The sequence below is a fragment of the Lonchura striata genome, chromosome 20 (assembly GCF_050655825.1).
Source record: "Lonchura striata isolate lonStrDom1 chromosome 20, ASM5065582v1, whole genome shotgun sequence".
Lineage (NCBI taxonomy): Eukaryota > Metazoa > Chordata > Aves > Passeriformes > Estrildidae > Lonchura > Lonchura striata.
Genome location: NC_140722.1, coordinates 14,162,501 through 14,178,844, shown reverse-complemented (window position 1 = coordinate 14,178,844; position 16,344 = coordinate 14,162,501). Strand labels below are relative to the sequence as shown.

General features: G+C 44.0%; 1 protein-coding gene and 1 long non-coding RNA gene across 3 annotated transcripts in view; both read left to right on the top strand.

Moving 5' to 3' along the window:
* The first annotated feature begins 484 nt into the window (after positions 1–484).
* TSHZ2 (teashirt zinc finger homeobox 2) overlaps positions 485–16,344 on the top strand; it is a 218,767-nt gene continuing 202,907 nt past the window's right edge. Inside the window, exon 1 of one of the 2 annotated variants that reach the window (XM_085558307.1) lies at positions 485–1,236. In XM_085558307.1, the coding sequence (XP_085414433.1) occupies positions 1,197–1,236 (40 nt within the window). In that variant the 5' untranslated portion in view covers positions 485–1,196. The remainder of the gene's footprint in view (positions 1,237–16,344) is intronic. The other variant, XM_085558306.1, reaches the window with a different exon arrangement.
* The window catches only part of LOC146765745 (uncharacterized), a 95,378-nt gene continuing 80,276 nt past the window's right edge, over positions 1,243–16,344 (top strand). Inside the window, exons 1-2 of the long non-coding RNA XR_014949711.1 lie at positions 1,243–10,764; positions 10,833–16,344. The exon at positions 10,833–16,344 is cut by the window's right edge and continues 80,276 nt beyond it. This is a non-coding gene — a long non-coding RNA (uncharacterized LOC146765745). The remainder of the gene's footprint in view (positions 10,765–10,832) is intronic.

Here is a 16,344-nt window from a genome sequence, read left to right as displayed (position 1 = left end):
TCCCTGCGAGGGGATGGGGTGTGAGGAGGGGGTGTCCCCGCGTGGGGATGGGGTGTGAGGAGGGGGTGTCCCTGCGAGGGGATGGGGTGTGAGGAGGGGGTGTCCCCGCGTGGGGAGCGGTGTCCCCGCGTGGGGAGCGGTGTGAGGAGGGGGTGTCCCCGCGTGGGGAGCGGTGTCCCCGCGTGGGGAGCGGTGTGAGGAGGGGGTGTCCCCGCGTGGGGAGCGGTGTCCCCGCGTGGGGAGCGGTGTCCCCGCGTGGGGAGCGGTGTCCCCGCGTGGGGAGCGGTGTCCCCGCGGGGGCCGGCGCTGGCGCCCTGTCTCTTTAACGCGCGGCTCTGCCGCCCGGCTGCGCGGAGTAAATTTCCTCCTGTCATCGGGCGGCGGAGGAGGAGTTTGTTAATGTTCAGTTCTCCGGGCGCATCGATGCTCGCTGGCATCGCCTCGCCCTGCCTGTGTGTGTGTGCGTGTGTGTGTGTGTGTGTGTGTGTGTGTGCGTGCGCGTGTGTGTGTGCGCGCGTGTGTGTGTGTGCGGTGCGCGCGTGTGCCCGCGCGTGTGCGCGCGTGTGTGCGCGGATCGCGCGTTTCCTCCCGTGCCGAGCCTCCCCTGTCCTCTCCCATATCACTCAGTGCCTGGCATCTGACAGCACGGAACCTGCGCCGCTCCGCGCACACACACGCACGCACACACACACACACACACCGCGCACACCGCTCCGCCATACGGCTCTGCGAGGAGGAGGAGGAGGAGGAGGACAGGACAGGGAAGGGAGGAAGCAGCCAGCCCCACAGTCTCTCCAGAGCTGCCTTTTTAATATATACAGATCTATTTTGTTATTTATTTATTACCGTTCTCTGGCACTGTGGGCGCCTTTTCATTTGCTCCTGAGCTTGGATGTTTGAATCAAAGCAAAGCAAGTGTTGCAACAGTTAAAAAAAAAAAAAAAAAAAAAAAAGCCAACCAAAAAAAAAAAAAAAAAAAAAAGAAAAAGAGAGAGAGAGAGAGAAAGAAAGAAACCTAGATCTCTAAAATAAAATAAAAACCAAACAGGTTCCTATCAGTGAAGTGGAAAGGAGGGGGGCAGGGGAGGCTTGAGGGGGGTGCTGGGGAAGCAGCTGAGAGGCAGAGGAACACGGCTCAGGAGCGTCTCAGGGCTCTCGGATCTGGGGACAGAAGTGAGATTGGAGAAAGTAGAGCGATGCCAAGGAGGAAACAGCAAGCACCCAAACGGGCTGCAGGTAAGGAGAAGCCATCCACTTACACAGCCTCTGTCTCTCCACTCCTTCCACTCCTACCCCCCATCTTTATTATTATTTAGGGTCACCCTTGCTTTTCCGGGCTGGATCTTTATTTATTTATCCCCCATCCCCCTCCCTTTCCCTCCGTAAGTCTGTGAGCCAGTTTCGCTGCTTACTGCCGGGGTTTGCTGCGCCCGGGCTGTCCGCTCGCCCTCCGCCGCTGCCCGCGGCTCGCCGCCGCCGCTGCCCGGCCCAAACTTTTCCCCCCAACTTTCTTCCCCGGCTCCCCTTCTCCCCCTGCCCCAACCGAAAGCACTCAGCTTTCCCTTCGCTTTTCGCTTTAGGATAGATTTTTTTTTTTTCCCCCTCCTTTCTGGTTGTCCCCCCTCCCGCTGGCTTTCGCTTTGGATCCGCGCGTTTCGCGAAGTGGGTCGGGGTGTTTAATCTTTTATTTCGCCGTATTTCTGGTGGCAGTTCTGGCCGGGTGTGTGAGAGAGAGCGCTCTGTGTGCCTGAAATAGTACAGGGACTCTCTCTGCTGATGAACCCGGTGGGGAAGTTCAGCCTTTGATCATCCGTGGTGAAAATTACAACAGGAAATAAAATGAAACGTTCTGACTGTTAGGAGACAATCCACGTTTTCAAATCAAATCCTTCTTTTGTTTCGTAGCCGAGTTTATATATTTGCATATGCCAAGTGGTTTTGCAATTTATTAATTTTTTTTTAACAGAAGAAAATAGTTTGCAACTTTGGAAGTGTTTTGTTTGTCATTGTAGGGTGTTCTTTTTCTTTTGGGGGCCAAGAAAAAGAAACAGACGAGTGGGTCTGTATAGTAAATCTTTTCAAAGAGTTTTCTTTCAGGCTCCTTAATTGCTTTTTATTTTTTTTTTTTTTTAATAGTGTGGTGGGGTTTTGTTTCTGGGAAGCGCAATATGGAAGTTCATTTTTCTTCTGCCAGACCCACCCACTGAAAAATCAGCTTTCCAGTTGATTGCCAGCTTTGATTTGACATTTGATTGATCACCTGTCATCTTGCTGCCTTTGATCTATTCATTCTTGATATATATCAATAAATCACTCACCATGGTAACCCAAGTGCCAATGACGTAAGGCTTGCCCTCTAGATTCTCTTAGCCAGACATGCACAATTATTATCTTGTTTGGCTTTTAATGTAGGCGGGTTTTTCCCTTCTTTTTTTCCCTTTGTGTCCTTCCTTGGATTAGTTCTTTAAAGAAAACTCATATTTGATGTCTTTACTTCAAAATTTTCCCCTCGCCCTGGGTGAAGATTTCCTGGGTGTAGCATAGCAAATGTGGGACAAAAGGTATGGGCAAGTTTAGTGGCACACTTGAATAAACTTTGTGAAGTAGTGCTCGGGATCCACGCAGGGGGAAATGTCAGCCCAGAGAAACTGGGACACACAGAACTTTTATCAACTCTCAGCTTTGGCTGCATTTCCTCGGGTGCAGGACAATGGGCTGCAGGCAGAAGCTTTTGGGACGTGCCCAGGGAATGTACCTATGCAGGCTGGGATTCCTGGCAGGCTAAGATCCCAAATGTATGGTGATCGCCATAAATAACAGTCCTGCTAGAAATACACATATTTATATAAATATATAAATATAAATATCTATGTATGTATGTATTCGGGAGGCCTCTGCTGTCAGAGTCGCTATTATTATTATTTTCTTCACCAAGAGGTTTGATCTGAATAAGGCATTCACATTTTCCACTTGCAGGATAAATAAATAGCTGTTTTTTCATGGATGCTGATCGGCACAGTGACAGTGCTAGAACTGCTCCTTTTTTCTCTCTGTCAGGAACGCGAAGCTTCATTTTATTTGGGTTTCGAAGTAGAATTTTCACTTGGAATGTGTGTAGTACCTTTTCGTGGCAGGGGCACGGTGTTCTTTTTTAGAAGCATAGGATACAGTAAGTAAATTTTTTCGAGCAAAGCCCGTGCTGTTGTTTCCCGGGATTTCCCTGCTGAGATACAGTAAGAGATGTTTTTATCCAGGATCCTACAGCATTTTTAAGATCTTAATGACAAGGGAGAAACTCGTATGACCACAATTAGATCTCTCCTTTCTTGTTCTCATTATAAAACGTGCCCTGCTCTTCAGTGGTGCATTTCTTTGATTAGATTTCTCCTCAGATCAATGTTGTTTCAGGTGAGCAAAATCCTGCAAATGCAGTCCAGTTTCAGCCAGCAGAACTATTTGAAGTAGGTTTATACATTTGCAATAGTTCTCCTGCTTTGAAGTTGTATTTGTCTGTTTGTGGGGGGTAGGGGGGAGTTTCAAAGAGCAGATGTGCCTGTTGTATATAGTTCTTAAAACTGACTTTCATTTTCAGGGATAATACTGAGGTTCTGTTTTGTATGGTGAAAAATATCTCAAAGTGACAGGAGACAGACTGTGCAATAAGAAATGCATCTCTCATCAAGGCTGATAGCAAAGCTCCTTAGTCCTTTTATTTAAAGGAGTTAATATATTATATATTACTTAATTTTTACTTTTTATTTATTTTTAGTTGTACAAGTTCAAAGGTATCAGTTGCACTGCATTTTGTCTTGATGGCAGCAGAGATATTGGAGAGAAGTTTGCAACTTTTAGTTTCTTCAGATAGTTCACCTCCAAGGGAAGAAAAATGATAAGCCTTATGATTCTGGACATGCCTGCTTTTGTCATTGCTTAAAATTAAATACTATGCACAACTGTAAATAATTACTGCCATGCACTGACTTTGAAAGCAGGTTTCGAGTTTGATTAATGAATAATGTAAAGGTTAGAGAGAACCAGCGAGTGAATCAGAAGTGAGGTCCTGCTGCTAGATGAAAATCTATCTAGAGAAATATACGTGGCAATTTTGTCCTTTTCTATTATTAATTTTAAGCCTTGTATTCCTAAGAAATATATTCCAGAGAATTGTAATGAAACAAGGGAGTGTAATTGGATAAATGGGGCACTATTTATGCGTGATGATGGGGATCTCTGCTCTCCGATTCCACTTTTAGAGCCACTTTATTTCACATCAACACCCAAACGACGTCGGACGCATTTTGATCTTTGCAGGGCCGAATCTTTTCTGAATCATCCTTTGCTTTTTGAGAGCATCACTTCCGAGTCGATGGTTCTTGAGGCAGAGAGTTGCAGCTCTTTCCAGCAGAGCCTGCTTTAGGATGGGACCTGTGCCTGCCAAAATCAGCCCCTTTGCGCTGGGGCTCCCACCCCAAGGGAGCACAAAGGACGGGGCCTGATTCTTCCCCGCTCAGGTGCAAATCCAGCATCGCTTCCTCGGAGCACCACTGAGTTCTGGCTGCTCCTGGGAGCAAGAGGAGGCTCAGGCCCACAAAGTCCTTCATCCCTCAGCAAAATGCAGCCACGTCTGGGGCAAAAGTCTCACAACGATTCCATAACAAATGGTAATATATTAACAGGAGGGTGGAAAAAGCGTGGAAGCAAAGCAGAATTGCTATTCAGATTTTATTCCTAGGGGTATGAAATAGCTTTCAAACACAATTTCACTGGATTAAACTCTCCTTTCCCCTGCAGCTTGTTTAAATGTGCATATTTTATTTTGTGATCATGAATTGGTAGTTTGCTTTTTTAAAGCCTGCAAAGAGGAATCTGGACTTAACGCCCTTTGCGGGTGAAATTTTATATTTCTTCTTTTCTTTCTCTCTCAGCTCCTACAGACTAGCTAACAGCCAAAGCTGGGGAGAAGTACAGCAGAAGCAGGTCTCAGGCACATTTATTCTGTTTATTGGAGCTGTAGAATAACACGGGTTTGTTTTTGGAAGAGTCCTCATAGAGCAGCAAGCAGAAGATGGTGAGCAGGGAGTTCTTTAAAGCTGCAGTGTGCACCTTAGTGGGAAAGGTTATTTAAACCAGAATTGTATTTAGAATGTGAAAATATGCTTGTGCAGAGAGCAGAGTAAATAACCAGCAAGGCTTGCTCCCTGTATTTCTGTGGCAAAAAGCAGCAAGATATCTCTATAAATGTAACCAGGAGCACTGTGGCTGTTGCCGGATTGTTTGTATCCTTTATAACAGGGGCAATGGCAGCAGATTCCAAGGAAGCAGTGCTGAATGAAAGTGTAGAAATGGCAGCACTGTTTTGTTTCAACATCCTCCAGAAAAGCAACTGCACATCAAAACCACCTAAACAGTTCATGCCTCAGAACCCTTCACTTACAGTGCACATCACGATGCTGACAGATGACAAAAAGGCCAAGGTGTTCACAAACAAGAGGAGCCTTTAAATCCCGGTTAATTAAATATATTCAAAAATAGGTACTTTTGCAACTAAAGAGGCACCAAAATTAGGCTCCATCTGTGTTAAATTCTGCAGTCGGCTCCTAAGCCCAAAGATGCTCAGGATTTTTTTCCCCGTGTCAGAACTCAGGCCTGAACGGGACAATTTGAAATTAAATTCATTTGAGTGCCTATTTCCCTATTTCAATTTTCCTCTCATTTACCCAAGCCCGGTATCTCCCCACTGTCTGAAGAGCAGGGCACACCCAGAGTTCAGCCCCTGTGGCTGGGAGACAGAAGCCATTCCCATCAGCAAATGACACAATTTTACAGCACTTTTGAAAGCGTGTCCATTGTCAGAAATTCTAGTGCAGAACTGCTCTCCCTCTTCCGTGCTCTCTGCGAAGCCCATTTTCTCCAGACCGGCAGGATTTTGGAAATTTCCTCCCCGAGCTTTCTCCTCCTGGTTTTTGCTCCCATTCTCAGCACCCACCTGAAGGAGCTGTTTCCCCTGGCAGAGGGCCCTGGAGTCCCTCGGTAGCTCAGGGCCAGGGTGAGCTTTTCTGCCATCATTTCCCTTCCCATCCCGATGAGGACATCACTCCCGGAGAGCAACTCCAGACTCGCAGGGAAAAAAAAGCTGTCAGTTGCTGTGGCTGCAATTCCCAACTTAGCAGCAGCAGAGGGAATGGAACTGTACTCTATCAATTACAGTTGGAACCAGAGGCTAAACACTTATTGTGTTAAGCTATTGTGCAGATCTTAAGAGCTCAAATGTAAAAAAAATATCATGTCAGTTGGTGGAGGGGAGAATAAGGCTTGGTTCTTCCACTGGATGATGTATTATTAGCAAAGGCAAAGTAAAATTATTCAAATTCTGTTTAATGCTTCTCGGGTTGAGATGTGTGTGTGACATTCTGCCTTAAAAAGGTGGGATCCTACACACTTTGCTGCCAGAATAAGCCTTTGTTTTCCCTCTTCTCTGCAAAATAAAAATATTTGTGAAGTTTTACCTCCAAAGCATGCTCACGCAAGCAGAGAGACATTTTCATTTGTCTCCCAATCTGATACAGGAGCCAAGTGGAACCACATTACACTCGGAGCTGAAATCTTCCATTTCATTCATGCAAGAGCAGGGATTTTTCATTACCTATTTAATTACAATCATTTACATGAGAGTGGGCCCAGTTCAGCAGCTCATACTCAGCACTTTGCTCCAGTGGGTGACTGGCCTGTGGAAGGACTGTCTGTGTAAGGCTGGGCATTCAGCTACAAAATTCCATATATATGTTCCTGGAGAAGCATTCTGCCTCTAAAGAGGGACCAGATTCTTCCATTAAGCTTTAAATCCAGGGACAGTTCTGCTTGGAACCTCTTTCTAACGCTTGCAAGCTATTCTTTCCTGAAGGCTGGATGACTGAGATATTCTGCTTGCTCAGCCAACTTCCCTCCCCAGTCACATTTCCATGCTCTGAGTTAATTACTGAGCTCTGGTTCTGGGTACCAGGAGGTGAGATGGGCTTTTGAAAAAACCTTTTTTTAAGGCATGTTGTGCACAGGGGTGGCAGCTCTCAAGAAAATGCCTGAGAATGGGTTGCAAATCCAAAGCCTGAAAGTTCCATGTGCTTTCAGGGGCTAAAAGCAGTTATTTCTCATTAAGGTGGCTTCTCACTTGAGGCTGTTGGCACAGAGTAATTTTTACCCTGTTATAATAACGGCTTCTGCAACTCAGAAATACCTTGACAGCAAACCGTGTATTTTTTAAGGTTTCAAGGAGAAAAGCATCACAGAAGCACAGTGTTTCCCATTAGATTTACACATCCCTCTTCAACTGTTGCTGGCTTTTCATCCATTACCTTCTGAGCTTTCTCAGGCAAAAAAAAAGAAGTGGAAAAACTGGTCTTCTGATCTAATTGTTGCATTAAGTGTTTCATTTAGAAAAATGAAGAGAATCTTTGTTTCCCTAAAAGAAATGTTTTCCCCCTTTGCCCTAGGAAAAAGAAAGGCACAACAATAGCTTCAAAATGACAAGATCTGATTGTGAAAAATACAGAGTTTCTAACGTGCAGTGCCTGATGGTCCCAAGTATTGGTAAAATTCCACAGTTAGATAGAACAAACAGTCCTAAACGTCTGAGAAATGAATTCTTTTCAGTCATGCACACATCCATACCTGCAAGGTATGCTCCCTGCAAGGAGGGGAGAAAAGTGCCTGTCTGGGAGAGGGATGCACCTGGAGAGCTGGGTTGTTCAGAGCAGTTTTTGATTATTGCACCAATCTTCACCCAGATGTTGGAACTGTGCTGTTAGGAGTGGTGTCCCCTGAAAGTCCTTTGTTAGGGTTTATTTTCTTCAAACCTCCAGCTCCTGGAGTTTGATGATCATTATGCAAGTGTCCAATATGCATTTTAAAAGGAAATTTATTTCAAACTGCTCGCCCTGGAGAGGAACTCGAAAACAAGCAGGCTGGAAGTTCTTAGGCAGAAGAAAAATGCCTTGATTTTCAAAGTGACTGTTTTTAACTTCCCATCATTTTCAGCCAGTCTCATGATTTTTGAGGTTGTGCTTTGTGCTTTTTGTATAAACAAGGTTGCCAGTATTGCTTTTGCCTGATTCTGGTGATGAACTGGTGTGTGTGTGCCTGGGTGTGTAATTATAGACATACACACACATAGTATCAGTAAACAAAATACTGAACATAATGATGGAGTGGAGCTGTGTGAATTGGAGCTCTGGCTTTGTATTGCCATAAACAAAGCAGTTCTGAGAGCTCAGACCATCGGTTCTTGAGGAGTGACTTTCAATTGAAGTTTCCTGGAGATTGCTTTTAGTGGCAATTAAATGTAGAAAGTTAATAGGCAGAAACTGCTCTTTATAGGATAAATACTACCAGGAATGCACAGCCTACCTTTTTTCCCAGATATAATCAGGCTGAACTTTATTGAAAAAAAATTTACAACTAGCAACATTAATGCTGTATTTTTATTGTATTAATGCAAATGAGATGCTGACTTCGTTCTTTCATCTCCATGGCTTGTATCTATTAGAGCTGTATCTTATTCCTTTCTGTGTCTTTTCTCCCTGTGTTCTGTAAACTGCTTTCCTCTAATGATACTGAGGCTCATTAAAGTTACTCCCAATGCTAAAGAGACTCTGGGAAACATCCTGAGCTCTGGATGGCTGTGGAAAAGCACAGCCACCGAGTATATGGAGAAAACTAATCCAGATCAAGCCTGATTTTGGGAAATGTTTAAAATGGATGGGTCAAACAGGAAGAAAAAGCTCACAGGAAGGACTGTGTGCTGCAAAGAACAGGTCATTTTCAACTCACAGCCCTACCTGACAAAGATAAAAAGCAATAAAGTTTTAAGGAGCTCGCTGGCTCTTCCTGCATCTCTCTCAAAAGTCTCATTTAATTGAAAAGCCTGTTGTGCTTGTTTTTATGCATGTAAAACAGAAAAGGGGCAATTTTGCACAGGGCCTGATATTCCAGCACAATATAATTGGAACTCTTCCTGCCTGCTTTTTCAGTCTCTCTGTTCATATAAAATTAAGACCCACTTATCTTAAATTGTAGTAAATCTCATCCAATATTGCTTTCATAACTTAAAAAAGGCTGTTACATATTCCCAAAGCAGCTCTGCTGAAGCGATATTGGGTCTGTTTATGTGGAATCGGTGCAGAATTTCTATTGAAAAAAGGAGCAGCTTACAGTTCTTGTTTTTAATGAAAATAATTAAATTCTCTAGAATACCTTGATAGCTCAGATTTTTTTTTTTTTTCCTAGTGAAACTCTGCTTAGAGGAGATTGAAACGAAAATTTGCACATTGGTGCAGTTTGGTGTGTGCAGACAACAACCTTATTTTATCACTCACCCTGCACTTGGACAGAAGTAATTTCTATTTTTCATAGAGAGCTTTTACTCTGAATTTTCCATATATTTTTTTTTTGTGTGTGTGAATTGCACGGCGAATCACCAGCACGATTTATAAGGTCTGCAATTTTCTTTGTACATATAGGAAGAACTCATTTGCTTCCTGCAGGGTGAGTGGACTTCACAGGAAAGCGCTGGGTCTTTTATGATTTTATGTTTTGTATCGAAGAAACATAACCTTGTGCCAGCTGCTGTACTGGTCTACCAAAATTATTTTTTATGTGCTTTTCAGTCGCGGCATGACATACATAAGCACAGTACAAGTAGTATTAAATTAACACGTGAAAGGAGAAAGAAGCAAAGTAGTTATATTGATCATCTGTAGCATTAAATGCTAAAAAAATTAAAAGCTTTCCAGTGCTTTTGATTAGCTGTGTGGATCCTGCTCGTATTTGTGTCCTTTGTTAGGCAGTGGAGCAATATTTCTTCACACTTAGCACCTTTCTCCCATGGATTCCTTGCTGATACTCCTCAGAGTAACCCCAGAGATGTGGAATATTTTCCCTTGGTTGTACAGAAAGGCGAATTGAACCCAGGAGGTTTTACCTGATTTGCTCAAGGTCAAACAGCATTTGCTCCCAATTCCCTGCTGGAGGTACTAGACCACGTTTCTATCATCAGAGCATTTCCAGGAGGGAAGTCTGGGTGGGAAGCTCAAGGCATCCCGTGGCTCTGGAAGAGGGAACAGCCCAGCTGGGACCCTAGGGAAGGTGGAAATGCATTTTCATCCCTCCCCTGCAATTCCCTGTGGTGGTAGAAGGGGCACTTTGCTCATGGCCAGGAGCTCCCAAAAATGGGAGGGCTCATGGTTTGAGAAAGCAGAGCTCTGCTAATCCTACCAAGCCAAGGGAGCTTGACTAAGCAAGAGTTTTAGACAGAATAATCAAGTTTTTTCTATAAAGCATTGCCCTGAGAAATATGGAAAACGTGGTGTAATTGCAGCTGAACAGGCATTATGCATTTTCCTCCACCCAGACTGCCCGAGGAGGTTGGAATTCTCTGGTGATAGAGCTTGAGGCTCAGCTTGCAGTCCTAGGGGGTCTAAATCCTTACATGGGCAGCTGAAGAGAGACCTGAATTTCCAAAAGCCTTTAGCACCTAATTCCCATGGACCTGCCTCAGTTCCCTCTCTTGTGTGAACTGGAATTGGGCCTCGATCAAGGGCACTTTTATGTTGTTTGGAGATGTACGTATAGCCCGTAGAAGAAATATGGTGCAGGTAATAGCCTCTGGATTCATTAAGGGTTGTTTATGTTTATTTTCACACCATATTACCTCTCAGCAATGGTTGTTTCAGCCGTTATATTGACAGGAACTCCAAATAAATCTGAGGTAATGTAGGGTTGATCTGCCTTACCTGGGAGACCACCTGCTACCCCCTTGAGCAGAGGTGCTGAATCACCAGGTAGGGCTTTCTTCTCCAGAGCTGGGGACTTGGGAGGCTCTCCCATGGCTCCTTTTCATGTGGAAATTAATACTTGCCTCCATTTCTGAATAGTAGGTCATTAGAGTTCGTATGCAAATTCCCAGGATGGGAATTCGTCTCTCGTTGATAATTGATATAATAATATATATTTTTAGTGGTCCAAAGTCCTTGAGCTCGAGCCTTGTATATGTAATTTATGTTTATTTCTTACTGTTATTAACTGTAATTTAGTTGTTGGCGCCTTTCATTGCCTTAGATTGAAGGGAGTGTCTCTCCCCATTGCCCCTCCATAAACAATGCCCTCTCGGGGTTCCTTCTCCTGTATCCTTGCCCAGACATTTCCTAGCCTGTCAAATACTGTCATTTTATTCCTTACAGATCATTCACAGTACGTCTCCTGTTGCACACACAAATAAGGAACAAATGCAATCAGGATGCATCATCGTTTAGCATAACAAATAAAAGCCGATCTGTGCAGATTTGCCTTAAAGTGTCTCTTAATATGTATTGTCAAAATGTCTGAAGATGTCTCTAACTCCTAAGAGTTTAATTATTTGTGACAATTAAACTAATATTCAGAGCAGGAAAAAAAAATTAAGGGATTAAATATTTTCTCGCATCAAAAGATAACAAAACATCACCTGGCAGAGCAAACTTTTTAAATTTCATATTTCAAGCAGACCTTAGAAAGGAAAAAACACCAGGATAAAATTACAGGGCCTGGATTTGGTATGGAATTTGAGGAAACTGTATTTTTAAAATTAGACCAAAATTTAAAGGCACATCATTAAAGTATATCTCAGTAATGAGCAGCTGAATACTTGATGATTAAAAAGAGTTTCTATCAATTTTTAAGTCAGTGCTGAAATTTATGGCCGAGGGCTGCTCTGACTGAGCCAGGAACTCAGACCTGGGATTTTCAGCCTCGCCTGGTTATTGTTTTACTCGTGCATGAGAAAAAAAACAGCTCAAATATGACAGCACAAGTCATCAGCCTTTTCTGTGGTTGGAATTACAGATGTGTTTTTTTGTTTTGGTTTTTGTCTGATGAGCTCTTTCTCCATCTGGGTTTTTCATGTTGGAGAGAAAAGGTGCAGTGGATGGGGCAGGACAAGTAGCCAAGACTGGTACCTAGGGCTCAGCATCTTCACTTGCCTGGCAGGCCTTGAATGTGGTAAAAGTTCAGACGTGTGATAATAAAAAGCGGAATAAAATAGGAAAAATCTTGAAAAGAACAGAAAACCAGCATGGTTCTTGAGAGCAGTGTTGTGTGGATGCAGGAGCACTGGATAGCTCAGGGCACGGCAGAAATAACTTCTGTATTATGGGCTCAAGAGTTCTTATAGCCCAGATTGTTTGGGCTTTCCTCTTGAGAAGTTTGATTTCTACTGGTTCTGATGTTTCCAGTTCTGAGCTGCTCGAAGCAGCCATTTACATTATTAAAATCTGTGTTTTCTTTCTTGAAACGTTCTTCCTGTAATTTAGGGTAGGATGTTATTTGGCAAAAAATTAGAAGACGTTCATCAGGGTTTATTTCAAAGCTGTGGGACCACTGAGCTTTCTGGCAGTGACGTGAACATTTTTCAGAGATATCTTCTGCTTTCCCTGAGAAAATCCACCCAAATTTGTCTGACTTATAAAGCCTAAAAGTTGCTGTTGCCAAAGAATTTTTAGAAGGTGACACAGCATTCTCCAACGTGCCATCCCCACCACACATGCTCTGTTCTTGGTTTCTCTTTTTCAATTACATTCCCTTAAAAAATGGTTGAGCTGGGGATAAGTAGGACAGTGGCTGCAGGGGCAGCCATGGGTCTGAGCAGAAGGAGAATGAATAAAAGCTTTTGTTTGTGTTTAGCTGGAGCTCGGGCCTGGAGGGAGGAAGCAGAGAGATTTAGGGGGCACAACGTGGACAAGCAGGGGTAGAGAGCATTAAAATATCCAATATCCACAGACAAAAAAGGGCTAAAATTGTGGCTTTATTGCCTGGTCAGCACAGTGACCATGAGCTGGTGCCGGGCGCACGTCCGGCAGCTCCTGCCCGGCTCAGGCCTGGGTGGGAGCTGGTGTGGCTCCACACGTTTGACTCCCAGTTGGCTTTCCCAAAGCCTGTGCTCATCCACACCCCGCAGACAGAAAGGATGTGGTGGGAAATGCATCCAGCCCAGCTGGGGAGCAAACCCTGCCGGGCTGTGCCGGGCCTGGCGCGCGTGAGGCGGGACCTTCTTCTGCGGGGAAAAAGTCTAAAAATCCCCTTAAAATTGGCCAGAGCTGCGCCCCCCATGCCAGCTGAAAGGCAGAGGTGAGATTTCAGCCACAGGCACGGTGCAGGCAGCTCAGGAAAGGAGTAAAACCCACTGGAAAGGAGGAAAATCCCGATTCGTGGTGCGGGAACCAGAAGATGATGGCGGGCAGGCGCAGGGCTGCCCGTGGGTGGCAGAGCCAACAGGAGTGCCAGAGCTCGGGCAGCAGGTTGGTGACCCCACACAGAATGTGGCAATGGTGCATTTGATATGTTTGGTGTGTTTCGGAGCTGTCGGGGTGTGGGACAGCAGGGTTGGACAGCGGCGGTGCCAGGCGTGGCATGGCCGGCGGGGTCAGGCCGGACAGGGTGTGGGCACTGTGGGCAGTGATGTAGCTGTGGTACAAAAGCAGCTCGGAGACAACACAAAGAGTCCTGCCAGGAGTTTCAACCACAGATATCTGTTCAGATAAGAGGTTTGTTAGTCTGAGAGCTCCTCTCCTGCCCCAACGTGCCCATGGTGGAGGGCTGGACTCTGGGTCGCTGTGTGGGTACCTGCCCTGCGCCCCTGGGGCTCTCAACTCGGTTTTACTCAGAGTTTATTTTCTTTTCTTTTATTTTACTTCATTTTGTTTGCTGTCCCATGGGAGTTTATTCCTATAAATCTGATCTTTCTATCTTAAAGTTAGCGACAAAACTCGAATCAGGCTCAGCAGAGCAGGTTGCCTTCAGGTTATTGTACTGGTTTGTGTCACCTCTAGCATTTTTGTATTAAATAACTAAAATCCTGAGACTGTTAATCTAGAAAACACTCATGTCTGCATTACTCTTTTGCTGTTTTGGTGAACTTACTAAAGATTTCACAAACTTGTGATTTGGGTTAAACAAATGTAAATCATGTGGAGAAAGAGTTGCAGGAAGGCAGAGGAATGTTATGATGCCGTCAGCATCTGGGTTTCCATTTGTTTGGATTAGGGACATTTTACCTTAATCATTCCCAAACATGTCTGCTAAAGTCCCTTCTTTCATTTTTTATCACCTATGAGGTACAGCCAGGCAAAGTTTCAATTTGTGCGTGTGTGTTAGGGTAGAAGTGCTGAAATTTGTTGTTGCTGTGAGTATACGAACAGTCTCATTTTTATATTAGTCCTCCCTCTTTATAATTATTTGGAAACATTTTGATTCAGTTAAAATGTACTATTTCCAATATACAAAGTATGAGCAGGGGAACAAGGGAGTGATTACGAGTTTCTCTAAGGAAATAAGCATCTCTCAGCCATCATCCTGCAACTGGGAAAGTTCTAATACATGACATCTCCGTAATGTAACCTAATAATATTTTTTTTAAACAGTGATGTAATGGGGAGAGTGACCTGGACTTTGTAAAAGTTCCTCTACTTACTTCAGATTCCCAAGGGCAATGTAACATTCTAGACAGTGTTTTATATGCCCTGATTAAAATGTAACATATTTTTGCATTTCCTGTGCAGTGACCTGTTAGTGCTCATAGACAGAACACTTAAAGAACAGTTACAAGGAGACATTTCCAAATGTACCTAATATAGGCGAGTTTTTATAACATTCTTATTTCATTTGAAATTGCAGCTACAGCAGGAACCATTCAGATGGCGCATTGATTTAACTTTTTAATCCACTGTTTTGCTACGTCAAGTAAAATAAATGTTTGTTTTTAGCTCCCTTTTTGTGCATTGCTAAAACTCGTAACTACTTGCTTTAAGCTTGGGATTCTAAAGGGAGCTACATTATCTGAGATTTAAAGCTTGCTTTTTGTAGCTGCTTTCTCACAACTCCCCCAAGAAAAAAAAAATACAAAAGTACAACTTTAGCAAAAAGGGCTTTTATATCTCTATCAATTATAGAAACACCAGCTGCAGTAGATTACAAGTGTGTTTGGCTGATTGTGATGTTGTGTGGGGAAAGCTGTCACAAGGAGCTGGATGCTGTTCTGCCCGGCAGCTCTGGGATGTGGCTCAGCTCGGCCGCCCGGGCTCCCAGCGCTGCTGGCAGCGATGGTGGGCAGGAGCAGCAGCCTGCCCGGGCACTGCCAGGCTGCCACAGCAGGCTCCGGATGGAGCACACGTCCTGGAGAAAGGATGGAATGTGGCACAAGTGTGAACCGTGTGTCGCTGCGTGCATGTGCTGCTCTGGGAGCTGGGGCAGAGCCACGCAGAGACAGACCTGGCCCAGCAGCCTCTGGGGACAGCCGCTCCACTCTCTGTTCTTCTGTATTTTTTACATCCCAGATATTTACTTTTGCTCTCTTGAAGAAGAAAGTGGGGGAAAAGGCGGCACAAGAACAAAAATTGTTTGACCAGCCCATAAAGGTAAAGCAGCTGGAAGTCATGGATAAAAGAATTACGGTATCGAGACAGCAATGCAAGATGGGCAGTTTAGGATATTTGGTGCTGTTTAGCTCAGGAAAAAAATAATGTCTCAACGTGTGTGCAGGTCATTATCACTCCACTAAAACCTGGCTACAAGGGTAGCAGCCCAAGGGCTCTCAGTTGGTTGTGCCTTGGTTACTATGTCATTTATCTTCCTATGCTTTGGGTCACTCTGGGAGGATGTGGTTGGGCCCTGGTTTATTTTAACAAAGAAAATCTGACATAGGAAAGTTCCATGTATACTTTACAGTGAAAATGCAATTTTCTGTTTTCATTTAATCCCAGGAATGTTGGCATTTTCCAGGCTGTCAAACAAATGAGTGCACTGGAGGACAGTTAGATGTGTCTGTCTAGTTCATCTATGTAATCTACCTCATTTCTAATGTGCCCATCACCATAGTGTCTAGGCAGAAAGTATCTGCCTTGCTTTTCGTCTTTATTGGCTGTGGTAACCTAATCGAGTCCTAAGAGCTTCTGGATTCATCTGCAAAAATAATAACAAAAACATTATCAGAATAATGATTCATATTTGTACTCTTACTCAGAATTTCCCTTTCTCTTCTGAGTGTATTTGGTTAGTGGGTTACCGTTGTTTTATCTAGAAGAGGTTATGCTTTAGAGGTGTATTAAATTGGAATTTTACTTGAGTCAGCAGTGAGTCAAAACTTCATTTGGCTACTAAAGTGAATTCACTCATGTCTTCTAACTTCCTTCTTCTTTTCTCTGCAGAAGTTGACTTCATTTACTCAGCCACACAGTTTAGCATCTGCATCTGTTCTCTGACCCCTTGTCATATAAACCATAGCTAAAGGTAATAAAAAGCAATAGAAACGGTGGCTTCAAAAAT